Source organism: Gymnodraco acuticeps, unplaced genomic scaffold, assembly GCF_902827175.1.
Source record: "Gymnodraco acuticeps unplaced genomic scaffold, fGymAcu1.1, whole genome shotgun sequence".
In the NCBI taxonomy this organism is placed as follows: domain Eukaryota; kingdom Metazoa; phylum Chordata; class Actinopteri; order Perciformes; family Bathydraconidae; genus Gymnodraco; species Gymnodraco acuticeps.
Genome location: NW_022991642.1, coordinates 403020 through 416941, shown reverse-complemented (window position 1 = coordinate 416941; position 13922 = coordinate 403020). Strand labels below are relative to the sequence as shown.

Here is a 13922-nt window from a genome sequence, read left to right as displayed (position 1 = left end):
GGTCTATGGGACCTTATTTTGGAAAAATTATGCATTGAAGTCAGCGAAAAGAGAAAACATATCTTTCGATCCTGTTTGAATTGTGTCATGAATTACACATATGATGTTTGTCAATCTTAAAAAATAATTTCCATGTCAAAAAAGTCACAGTAAAACTGTTGAAATATAAGACTATGAAAAATACGCAACTAGAAAGACTACAAATCCCAGAGTAAGTGATGTCATAACTGTTTTAAGCTAAGATCAGCGCCATATAGATATAATCCAGCGACGTGCAGTCAGGGGACGCAGAGCCTCACCTGTCATACTCCAACCAATGTAATGAAAAAACAACTAAAGAAAAACTAAATAGTAATAATAATAAAATGTCTCCACTGATCTGTGTTGTAAATGTGATTTCTGTTTGATTCCAATCGCTTTTTATAGTCAAAATCAGCAAATTTGCCGAGCTCCGCTACAACTACGGGTAGCGATGAGAAGTGAGGCAGGGACGAGCTCTGCCTCTCGTAAGCCCACAGTAACTGGCTGGAGCGCGGGCACTAATTTAACGCGTGCACTTATTTTGTGAGCGCGCTCAAGCCAGTTACTGTGGGGTAAGGTGAGGCACAGATGAGATCTGCCTCACCTCAGAATGCGTCACCCCACAGAAACTGGCTGGAAAGCGGGCCCTAAGCGCATGCCTGCACCATCTCACTGTATGTCACCAATGTAATGTTTGTAGATCCCTTTATTACATGTATCCTCGCCATCCATAGTCTCTAAATAACTTATTTCACGTATATATGATATTTAGGCTCGCTGGTCTCATCATACAACGGCAATGAAAAAAGCACCAGGGGAGGCAGCCATAACCTCTGCCGCACTGAAGGGGGCGCAAGTGAGCCCACAGGTCCTTGTTGCTACTGTTATTCTACGCAGAGACGGTAGACGCAAACAACAAACTAGACTTTTGAAACTAGAGGAAGATAAGGAGGACTTTTACAAAAAAGTAATCAGATTTAAAGATTTAAAAAGCTTTTGAAAATAACCGAATATTTCGATTACGTTCAAAATATAATATTTGTAAATCTGACTCTGAAATGGAATGGAACCACGCCAGACTATCCAAAACTGGACTTGGACGGGTCCAGCTCCCCCCCCCCCCCAGAATATATGGCACGTCCCTTTATAAGACGTTTTCGTATTTCCCACAATTAGAAGTTGACAGTATTAAACTATGTACACCCTGGAGGTTTAGGGGATACGAAACACAGTGGTGTTATCAAATGTAAAACATATAATTAATAAATGGGTGAAATAATATACCCACATGACACCTAAGGTCAGACGAGCTTTATTTAACAAACCCAGTCTCACAAAAAAACGTGTAATAACTACGTTGGTCCACAACGTAGGACGTAGTATTTCTACAAAAAGGCCTCTGAAATTGTAAGATCCCTACGTTTTTTTTCACCATTAAATCCAATGGCTATGTCATGTGATCTTCAAATTTCTCCGTGCAGAAAAAAAAAACATGGCCGAACTTCGTTTTATTCTCGGTGTAAAATGCCTATTTTAAAGTTAGTTTGGCCATTAAAATGCGTTTTGATGTCATTTGATAAGAGAAATATGAGTTGTTATTTCAGATTATGTGTGCAGTGGATGCACATGATCTTTAGTTTGCTAGTTATTACGAAGATTACTTCAGGAAATTGTGTCGATACAACGTTTCAATTGTTACCAAGGTGGTTGCTAGGATGCTGCTATCGATATTACAACAACAAAATCCGCATCTAAAATTGTGGCATAGATAGATACGTTATTTTCCCCTGTGCAATTCCAGTCTCACATCTCACATCGTCATAAACAAATACCGGAAACAGACCGAAAACACTTTATTCCGAGTATATGCTTGCTTTTCTCTTTGAAGGTCATCACATAACGGCATTGTCATACACGGTTTGGCTGCATTAAATATTACATATCTGCCGTAGTTCTCTATTTATAGAGCCCTGATGAGAAGACTTCTAGACAAACAGGAAGAACTGCCGCCAACACTGAAAACGTGACATGGATCATAAATATATCAGTCATTAAACAACGTCTTACATTTCTTTTCACACAATACGTTTCCTTGCAGTATCAACACTAATTCGGCTGACTTTTATATTTGATCCAATTGGTAGATAGGCTGTATTTACACCATAAAGGTGCACAGCTGATATAAAGGGACACCTAGTGGTTAAAGCATGTTATTGAATTTCATTATTTTTATTATTAGATATTAATAGGATCCCTATAAAGTATATTCATTACTCGTTATTCTCTACTAATAGTTAATTAAAGACTGTATATAATGACTATTTTGCACATCCCTTTCAAGATTTCAAGATTTTCTAAGGTTTATTGACATATCATATACACAACAATGGTGTAGTTATGCAATGAATGAAAAACTTTGTGTATACCTCCAGCAATGTTAACTATGTTGAAGCACTTATTTTAACTGATATTATACATATGTATTATACTCTTATAAGATGTATGTAGATAGTATAAGAAATGTGCAGAATACGACGTTTACGTTTAATGGTGGAGGTATACACACGTCGGTCTCCTGTCCTTTCTGAAAGCCATAAAGATGACATTAGTCATTTAGATAACTTGTGTCCTCAATTACCATGGGATTACTGAAACTACCATGAATTTAAGAAAATGGTAGAAATTAATCTAATCTGAATTTTAAAGCATTACTTTAGATCCCCTCCCTCTAAATATATCAATAAACATTAGAAAGAAAGAAAACCTATCTCTTCGTCAGATGCACTCCCCCACTTATCTAAGCGACTCTGTACCCGGTTACCCTGAATTCATTGTTTTTTTGTTTTCGTTTTATTTTTGGGTTATCTTTCTTTTTATACTTCTTTAACTGTAACTTTTATTATCTTTGCTTTTTAATGCCATTCCAATGTCTTTCATTTTTCAGCACTTTTGAACTGCCTAGTCAGTTAGTCAGTCATAAAGTCAGTATTGGGGTTACAGTCCCCTACGTGTGCCGTTTTGGTTTCAAGACCCTGGTTCACGGAGGATACCAAAAAAGTCCTAGAAAGACAAGGTAAACTTAACTATGTGCATTTAAAAATAAAAAAGAGAAATCGTTTCGGCGAAAACTAAAAGGTACCATGGGGTCAGATTAGAGTTTTCCAAACGGGGGTTCGTTTAGCAAGAAACACTTGAAATAACTAAAGGACAAGTTAAACAAGAAAGCAGAAAGAACGTGAGGACCTAAACATTTCAGATGTGTGTAACTTTAATTCATGTATCTTTGCATTTAAATGAGTGTTTCTAGATATCATTTTATAATATGTTTATTGCCTCGCCTCGCCTTGCCTTTATGTTTGCACCATGTACACTAAGACAAATGGCTCGTATGTGTAAACCTGCTTCTGATTCTGATAATGCAACATTTATTTCAACCAAACACGAGGAAAATGTATCTTAAAACTATTTTTCTTGTTGATTAATTCAAAATTAAATAGCTTCTTATCTACACAAATATATACATCTTCCAGATGATTACATGGAATATTTTATAATTCACAATTATTTATTATTTAAAGTGCATTTCTATATCAATGAAAAGTCCCTGTTGCTCGTAACTTGAATTAAAAACGACCTGGCATTTCAGTTTCCGAGAGTTGACATGTAGTTAACAAAACTTGACTTCTGTACAACCATGTAACAGTTGTTGCTAACGCTAGCTGTCGGGCTAACTGTCATAACGGTTTTAATGTTATGTTATTCCATGGCAGTGGAGACAAGAAGCGTTCTTCATAAATATCAGAGGTTGGAAGAAGTACTCAGATCTGGTACTTAAAAGTATGGTTACCAGAGTGTAGGAATACTCTGTTACAAGTTAAAGTCCCGCAATCAAAATATTACCAAAAGTACAACAATATATCATTTTATTGTGGACTTTTATAATAACATAAATAGGGATTATGAGGAGAAATGTATGGTTCAGTAGCTTTTTGGTCGATTATCTCACTTGTGGTGCATGCCACATTTAGATTAAGACATAACTATTGAGTTATAATTCCCTATTTTAAAAGGTGCTCAGACTGATAAGCCGTCAGGTGTACAAGAGACTGGATTGTATATGTTTTTTTTATTTAAAAGGGAAGGAACATGTATTGCTATAACCCTCTGCACCTTTCTGGCCTCTCTCTGCACTTCACATCATCCAAACGCAGCACTGTGATCTCCTCCGCAGTTACAATATTTAACCTTTGCATCCTTTTCACATTTTCCATACTCATGTTGTCCTCCGCATCTCGCACACCTTAGCTGTCCTTTACACTGCTGCACTGTGTAATCATGTAATTCCATCTCTAATAAAACAAAATAGCAAAAATAAGAAACCATAAAATAAATAAAACAAAACAATCATCTATGATCTATTCTAACCTATTGTTAGATTATTTTTCCTACCCCAGTTTCTCTCAGAAAGGTAAACAGTGCCTTTCTGGTAGCTCTCACTCCTTCTGTTCCCAGAACACACTCCCTCTCTGCCTCTATCAGTTTATCCTTTAGTTTTTCTCTTTCAGCTTTATAGATGTCACAATGTAACAAGATATGTTCCACATTTCCCTTACCTCCACAGTTCCCACACTTGTCACTGTCACTTTTCCCCATGACATACAGCGTACCATTCAATGCTGTGTGATTTAGTCTGAGTCTAGCTATCATGATTTCCTCCCTTCTGTTTCTTTCTTTATAAAGATTAATTGTGATTGTCTTTTGAACTTTATGATACTCTTTGCCTTTCTGGTCGTTCTCCCACCTTTTCTGCCAGATCTCCATCCCTTTCTTCTTAATGACTGCTTTTCCTTCTCCTTTTCCAAGTTGAACTGGTAATGTTATTTCCTTTTGTAATGCACTTTTTGCTCATTTATCAGCACACTCATTCCCTTTCACCCCCTCATGCACACTCGTTCCCTTTCACCCCCTCATGTGCAGGCACCCAGCAGAACTGTAGATCTATACCGCCTCTGTGAAGTCTTAACAGGCTATGATTCAGTTCTATGAGAATGTCTTCTCTGACAGTTGTTATTGACTGTATGCTTTTTAATATGGACAATGAATCTGTGCATATCACCACCCTATCTGGTCTGACCTCTTCAACCCACTGTAATCCTATTATTACTGCCAGCTTTTCTGCTGTGTACACTGATAATTGATCTGACGCTCTTTTTGAGATCGATATTTTAAAGTCTGGGATATATATTATGCCAACTCCAACACACTCTTCCTTGTTCTTAGAACCATCTCTGTACATTGTGAGGTAATTGTAATACTTTTCGTTTAGGTACGCGTTTGAATTCCCACTTCATTTATTTGCCACTCTTTTTTCCTTTCTATGATACTCACATCTATTTTAGCTTCTGGGAACAGCCATAGGGGAACACTGCTAAATGGGCTTGCTTTGGCAAACGTGATGGTCTCCACTCCATATGCCCTCGTTCTCTCCTTACTCTTCCAGCCAAACTTTGTATATTCCCAGCAATCCTGCAGTATTCTGTTTGTGATATTTTCCTCTCCTTTTCCTTGTAGCACGACCCAGTATGACAGAGCAAGTTTCTCTCTTCTGATCTCCAGAGGTGTCTCTCCTGCTTCTATCAGAACTGCATTAATAGGGGATGACTTTATCGTTCCAATACCGGACGTTGCCTTACCGTCTACTACTGGATAAATAATAAAACCACCCTTTCCAAAACAAACTATTATAACTAGCAGAAAATACTCATATAGGAAAAAGGGAAAATAAATAAACATCATTAAGCTAAACAGGTCGCAGGTACACAAATCAAATATCTGTATAGCAATTACAAATGTTTGGCATATCTGAAGCTCATGTTCTTGCAGGATTCGTGCTGTTCGGAGTTTGCATCGTCATGGTTGATTGACTTATTGTAAGCTGCAGAGGTTGAATAAGTACTCTGATCTTGTACTTGAGTAAAAGTAGAAGTACTCAGACCTTGTACTTGAGTAAAAGTAGAAGTAAAAGTACTCAGATCTTGTAGTTGAGTAAAAGTAGAAGTACTCATACCTTGTACTTGAGTAAGTAAGTACCAGAGTGTAGGAATACTCTGCTACAGTAAAAGTGCTGCATTCAAGATGTTACTGAAGTAAAAGTACAAAAGTATTATGTAGTGGTAATTTCTTATGTTACCTTATATGGTAAAACCAAATGCTTCTAAAAGCACTGTCTAACACTACTGTACCATTTCTTGATATGTGCTGTTTTCTGTGCATACTCTAATGAGGGTTATTATTCTTAAGCGCTTCAAGGCCACAGAGCTGATTTGGCAGACTATGTTGAAACTACTCCTCTTCACACAAAGTTTGAACTTCCATATTCTGATAACCGTTATACTTTCTACATCTCAAGGACACAGGTGTCTAATAGCGATATGAGACATCCGTGTGAAAGCAGATTTCTGAGGCGTTCCGCCTAGCTACACAAAACTCTGTCTGCCCGCCCTATCTTGTATATAAGCTTTGCTATTCTGTGACTATTGCGCACACTCCTGCAGACTATCCTATACTCTGTGAGACCTGTACCTGTGAAGCTTCAAATAAATAACCAACAAGACAACACTGTTTGCTTTCACCAGTTTATTATTGATTACTCTCATTGTACATCTTTACAGTATTAACGAGTTTAAAATATCCATGACAATTATCATCAAAATATAGTTAAAGTACCAAAAGTAAAAGTATTCAATATGCAGATCGACCCATTTCAAAATAATATATATGATACGTTTTGATTATAATCATTGATGCATTCATGTGTTTATCACATTGAAATGTTGGACTTATTTGTTTTGTGTTGATCATTTCTACACACTGTGGTATTACTATTTTTATTTAAGTTAAAGTGCTGAATACTTTGTCCTTAGGTCGTCAAATTATACTTATATTTGTAAAAGTATCAGAAAAACGTATTATGTTATACTTTACAATTATAAATCGTAATCCTTTAATGCTCAAATGTTGCCTCTGATAAATAGGAAGCAAGTGTACCTTTATATACTGCAGGGTAACTTGTACATTTCCCATAGGGGCCAATACAGCTCTATAATTATACATGAACAGTTATTTGATTATAAGTATAAAGTAGCAGGAAAAGTAAATGACCTAAAAAAATGTCAGTAACTGAGTAAATGTACTTAGTTACTATCCACCACCACTGCTGCTTTAGGATATAAACAGCTGTTATGAAATTGTTCAGTAGGTGTCATGAAGTGGACGTGATATCTATTTATAAATGGGGAAGAAGACTAAGAGGGAAGGAGCCCGTCACACACTGTTCGTTTGTTTATACCTTTCATTTTCTTGAAACTAAGGCAAAGCACATTTCAGCATCAAAGAGTACAAGTTATTTTCTTAAGACAAAATGTCAACAAAAACTATTGCACAGTTTTTTAAGAATAATATACTGAGATCAAACAGCTTCTTAAGATAAGCACAAAATAAAATCTCCACAAAGGGAAACAGCATGTGGGACGTTCATTCCTTCAGAAGAGGGCACTGTGTTGATTTAAAATGGCATAACGGGTGGCATAAAAAAACAGATCTTCTTTAAATAGTGGCATTAATAATATGTTTGAACTTACTGGAATGTATTCAACAGCAGTAAGAAAGCTTTCTGCAGCATCAGTGTTACATCTCAGGAGCTGCGGCGCTCTCTAGTGGACAGTTGTGACACCAGAGAGAGAAATGGCAGAGCTGCAGGGATATGACCTTAAAAATAGAAATAGAACATATGTACAAATGCTGAGACACCAGAAGTGAGAGTGGAAGTGGAAGAGTCTATACATTCATTATTTCTTTTAGAAATTGATTGCCATAATGAAGCAAATGTTGTGCTGCAAAAAAGTGAGTGAATTGCTTAAAAAGATACAGCTTTGACCAGACGTATCGCTCTGTTGGCGTCATTTGGACAACAAAAACAGAGTGAAACTCTCATTTCATGAACATTTTTGAGTCCAGACACCGTCTTGCAGAGAGCAGACAACCCAACAGAAACAGAAAACATTTGCATTGAGAGACTAAGACTAGCTGGTCCATTGTAAAGGTCAGTCCACCTTAAATGAGCAGTGGGTGATGAGCAGGTGAAAGGCAGGACACGGGAACTTGGTCCTGAGGAGATGTAACGATTATTAAACAAGAAATAGCAGAGTTAAGGGTTCAAAGAAATGAACATTTGTGATTATTAGCGAAATCGGTTGCAGGTGGGTGAAATCAGGCTTAGGGAGTAACGTATTACATGTAACGGCATTAGGTCATTAGGATACAAAATAGGCAAATGTATTCCCTTACAGTTACAGAAGCAAAACCAATCAGATAATAGGTATATTTATGTAAAACAGGGCTCACTAACAGGATAGCAATGATACAAAACATTTAGAAATAAAGAACAATACATCGAATCATCCTATATCTCTATATGGAAACTTGGAGCCTTCAATCAAAAAGAAAATGGTTCATCAACAGTCAGTGGTTAACGTATACATCAGAAAATCAGTATGACAAAAACATTAAACATATTGTCCACTTATGTTGATAAAGATGGAGTTCATTTAAGTCTTATATGGATGTTGTACAACAATGTTAATCCAGTCAGGCAGATTTTTCTCATGTGTGAACCAAGCCCCCAGGAAGTGCAGCGGACGCTGTGCCCAATATTTGTTGTGTCCAAACAGCAGTACTGCAACTTCCGTATCAGTCCGTGACGTTACCCGGCCCAAAACAACTTTTTCCCATTAACTAACATGGGGAAAGAGACCTCTGTAAATCGGTGGAAGTTTTTTTTTTAAAATAAATAAACTACCCAGTGAACTATTTGATAGCCCTTATTAGAATCATTCGGTCCTTAAAGTTGTAAAATGCACTAAAAGCCAAATCTAGATTTATTTTCTCTCTTCATTCATTCATTCTAGTGAGCCGAGAGTGGGAGCTCGGGGGGCGGGGCTTAAGGGGCAACTCGACTGCGCATGCTCTATGAGCGCACATATGGGTACTTCTGCTCTGACAGCCAGGCATGACGGGTAATCTGTGATGTTTCGCTCTCTCAAAAGGTGGGCCCTTTTGCCTTCATTTGCCAATGAGCAGCTCTCATAGGAAAGAACAAGACTCCGTCTCCGACGCTGTATCCAGTTCTTATTATACATCCATGGTGTGAAATGTCATAAGACTTATTCATTGTCCTCTCCATCAGCTTCTGTTTCCATGTGTTCAGCTGAGCTGCTGATTGGAGGTTCTGCCTCTCTGTTATCCTCAGTTTGAATTTCATTAAGCCATGTGGACTGACGACCAACACACTTGTGTCTTTTCAAACGATTACGCCATTTAAATTTTTTGTCACAAACATTGCAGCTGTATATTTCCTCTCCTGTGTGGATTCTCATGTGTATCTTTAAACCTCCACCCTGTGAAAAAGCTTTCTTACAGACTGAGCATCTGTATGGTTTCTCTCCTGTGTGGATTCTCATGTGTTTCTTTAAATTTCCACTCTGTGAAAAAGCTTTCTTACAGACTGAGCATCTGTATGGTTGCTCTCCTGTGTGGATTCTCATGTGTTTTTTTAAATTTTCACTCAATGCAAAATATTTAGTACAAACTGAGCAGCTAAAGGGTTTCTCTCCTGTGTGGATTCTCATGTGTAGGTTTACATCTCTTGCATATGTAAAATATTTCGTACACACGGAGCAGCCAAATTGTTTCTTTACAGCACTACAGCTTGAAACACTGACAGACTCTTGTCTGTTTGTCAGTGAGTTTGAGCCTGACGCAGGTTCTCTGGTCTCCTTCCAATCAGCACTGTGTTCAGTGTCAGGTTCAGAAGAGTCTCCAGTGTCAGGTTCAGAAGAGTCTCCAGTGTCAGGTTCATAAAAGTCTCCAGTGTCAGGTTCATAAAAGTCTCCAGTGTCAGGTTCAGAAGAGTCTCCAGTGTCAGGTTCAGAAGAGTCTCCAGTGTCAGGTTCAGAAGAGTCTCCAGTGTCGTCCTCAGTCTTTGGTTGTAAACTGCTCTCTGGATCTGAGTTCCTGGCTGGTTCTGGTCCTCGACAGTCATCTCCATCAGCTTCTGTTTTCATGTGTTCAGTTTGTCTTTGATGAGGCTGAGAGGACTGAGGTTTCTCTTCATCATCTTCACTCTTCACAGGGTCAGGAGTGAAAGTGGACTTGGTGATATCAGCCTCCTCCAGCTCCTGAAGCTGCTCTCCCTCCTGACTGATCCTGAGTTCCTCCTGTTCCTGCTTAATGTGGTGGGGGGGCTCTGGGTCCTCCTGGTCCAGATTGGTAATCCACTCCTGCTGGTCAGGGAGAACCTCTTCTTTAACCTCCACCAGCAGCTGGACGTCTGCAGGAAACAGGAAACACACAGTAATAAAAAACTGTTAAGTGTTAGCATTTACAAATCTTATCACCATTACAATGGGAGACATTTTGCAGCCCTAATTAATGCCTTTGTGTTTATACTTTCATATTGTGAAGTCAACTTGGAAAATCCTCACAGGAGATCAAGGGGTTAAAAAGTCAGGCTGATTGACAGAATGGCAGCTGTCTGAAATCATTCCCTAATTGTTAATCAGCGTCGCTGCACCTTTAAAAGCAACGCACGCTGAATGAGGTTGGAGAGCTACTTAGAAACATACTTTGGCAAAAGTTTGGAGATGAACTGTGCACAGCTGTAGAACTAGCAGAAGATGAGTGTGAGCGTGTCGCTCGAGTACGTCCTGATGGCAACCATGAGGCCTATGAATTCATGCTCAGCCATCTGAAGTCACTGGTGGGGACCGCAAAGGAAGCTCATTGCAAGTGGCAGCAGTGGGTTCCAGTGGAAAACCAGAAGGAGTTCCGCAATCGGTTGAGAGTAATCGAACGGGAAGCAATCAGTCTGGTTACCAGAAAGGCTGAGTTCATCATGGCGAGACGACAGCAAGACACAAGGTCAGGATCAACAAGTACTGCCAGTCATCCCATCTTTACCCCAACCGTTAGGCTAAAACCCACAGCTCTCCCCAGATTCTCTGGCTACAAGCGTGATTTTCACAGGTGGAGAAGAGACTATGAGTCGCTCCAAAAACAGGGAGAACCAACAGGCTCCCAAGAAGTGAACAATATACAGTTGCTAGATAGTCTCGATGACAGGATCAAGAAAGACTTTCACCTCACTACTTATAACACCGCAGATGAAATTATCTGTGTCTTGGAGAACCGCTATGGCAATCGAACGGCTATTGCCATTGAAATAGTGGAAGACACTCTGGGACCCGAGTGACCTCGGAGACAAAGGCGCCATAAAGAATCCTCTCATAACAAAATCGATAGAGAGTAAACTCCCTGAGTCCCTCAAAAAAGAGTGGCTTGTATATGTAGCCGATCCAAAAAATGGTGTGAGGCCAGATAAAAGGTTTGATTATCTCTTGGAGTTTCTCAAGCAGCAAGAGACTATCTAGGAGGAGCTCGAGCAGCTACGAGATGAGGAGCCAAGTAAACCAAGTAAGCCGAGTTGGAAAGACACCAGAATTGAGCAGAAAAGTGCCAGAACCAAGTCTACAAAGTCAGCTGATAACCAAGGCTGTGTAGTCTGCGGCGATGTCAAACACAAGAAGAAGCTCTACTTCTGCAAGCAGTTCAGGGCTCTGAGTGCAGCAGAAAGGAAGGCTTCAGTAAAGAAGTTGGGTGCGTGTACAAGATGCCTTGAGGTTCACGATGACCAGTCATCCTGCAAACCTGGCTTTCTATGCAGAAACGAGGACTGCAGAGATGGAGAGGCTGAGCATCACTACTACCTCTGTCCCAAATCTGTGTCAAAGAGGTCTGGTGACAAATCTGAAAAGGATAAAGGCAAAAAGAAGTACACTGAGGGTCAAGAAGATTTCAACAAAAATCTCCCACCAGACCTAGCAAAGCAGTGTAGGGAGGTTTTCTCAAATGTTGCCTCCAGAGTCTCAAATGACCAACAAAGTCTACTTGAAAAGAGTGGAATACAAGAGCTTCCAGTGATCATGATGCTACTCGTCGTCACAGCTAACGCCGGACAGAAAGTCGGAACACTCATCGACTTAGCATCTGACACAAATTACATCACTCACAGAGCGGCGAGCCGCCTGGATCTCAAGAGTGAAGATATCATGCTTGTTGTACATGGAGTTGGCGGAATGAAGATTCAAGTAAAGACAAAGCGCTATCTCCTCAAAATCCGTGTATCCACCCCCAAGGGCACACTGAGAGCACATACATTGGTTTGCTATGGGCTTGACAACATTGCAGACGTCCACAAAAGTGTGACACCTAAGCAACTGCAGCCATTCTTCCCAGACGTACCTCTTGATGAGCTTGTGAGGCCCAAAGAAGTCCAGCTTCTCATTAGCCACAGAGAAGGCCAGTTAGCTCCTCAGAGGATCAGAGTCGTGGGAGACCTCGTACTGTGGGACGGACCACTCGGGAAAACAGTTGGAGGAACCCACCCCAGACTGTTTGAGGAGGTTGAAGTGTCAGCCCACATGTCAAAGACGCACTTTGCGAGATCAATGAGAGCAGCAGCTGTGAAATATGAAGAGCTCACTAACCCCATTCCAGAACAAAACCCCTCAAGCAAAGAAGCAGCTGAAATACAGGGATCAACTGTTTCGACCAGCAAAGAGAGTTTCCTGAAATGGTGGCAATGGGACAGCATTGACGCAGCATGCAAGCCCAGATGTGGAGGCTGCCGGTGCAGAAACTGCCAGCCCGGTGGTAAAGAAATGACCCTTGCCGAGGAAAGGGAGCTTGAGGTGGTAAAGGATGGACTCACCTATGCCATGAGCGATGATCACAGCAGAGAACCACATTGGCATTAGTGCATCTTCACTGGTCTCACGATTCGATTACGATTATCCTGTCAACGATTCGATTCAATTCGATATCCCGATGCATCACGATTCATACCAATGCGTTGCATCCTCAATTTTCTATATTAGTGCACATGGCTTATTTTCCATCAATGCATACATGCAGTAAATACATATGAACTCTCTTTTTATTATTTAGAAAGTGCTTCAGAAATCAATAACATAAATGTCTTGACATTCATGTATAAACCAAAATAAATTAATTGTATAGGTCTAGCCTCCCTATATCTGTGTGTGAAGTTGTTCCATCCTCAAAAACAAAAAAATAATGCTTTTGCAGTCTAGCTGCAGCTTCTAGCAACAGTCTTCTGTTAAAAAAAGGACACTGAATGTCCTGAATGTGGCATCACACACAGGACTTGAGTCTGAACACAGCAGACAACAGGAGTATTTACAATAGCATATACAAACAAAAATACTGCATGTGGGTGCACACTTACATTCTCTGTCTTACCGTTACATAAATCCCATGAATGTATGAGATTAAATTAGCTTCATTATATCTCAGTGATTAAGTGAATAATAAAGTTTCTATCGGGTCACTATCAGCCTGTCACTCATTATTTTCAGGGAGGGGGCGGGGTTTGGAGAAACGGAGAGGAGACGGTGATCGCGGAAGCTTCTTTCCTCCAAGCTTCATTGGAAAGCCTTGGGCAATAACATTCTCCGATGGAAGCGAGCATGCCTACGATGCTGTGATGTACCTCCGGTGGAACACCGACCAAGGCTCATTTGTCACTCTGGTGGAGTCCAAGGCAAAACTAACTCCTTTAGACCACAAAGGTGATGCTGTCAAGGCAGAGATGTGCGGAGCAGTGTTTGCGTCACGTCTCAAAAAATACTTCGAGCAGCACAGCAAGATCCAAGTTGGAAAGTGGTTCCATGTGATTGATAGCCAAACAGTCCTCGGTGCAATCCAGAGAGAGAGCTATGGTTATCAGACCTTCTTCGCAAACAGAATCGGAGAGATCCAGAACA

At 39.9% G+C, this 13922-nt stretch overlaps 1 protein-coding gene across 1 annotated transcript in view; it reads right to left on the bottom strand.

The window, feature by feature from the left end:
• Positions 1 to 6642: 6642 nt before the first annotated feature.
• LOC117534282 (zinc finger protein 2 homolog) overlaps positions 6643 to 13922 on the bottom strand; it is a gene marked incomplete at its 5' end in the record, with an annotated part of 41237 nt that continues 33957 nt past the window's right edge. The window contains 2 exons of the mRNA XM_034198480.1: positions 6643 to 9907; positions 10055 to 10442. Of these exons, the coding sequence (XP_034054371.1) occupies positions 9243 to 9907; positions 10055 to 10442 (1053 nt within the window). The remainder of the gene's footprint in view (positions 9908 to 10054; positions 10443 to 13922) is intronic.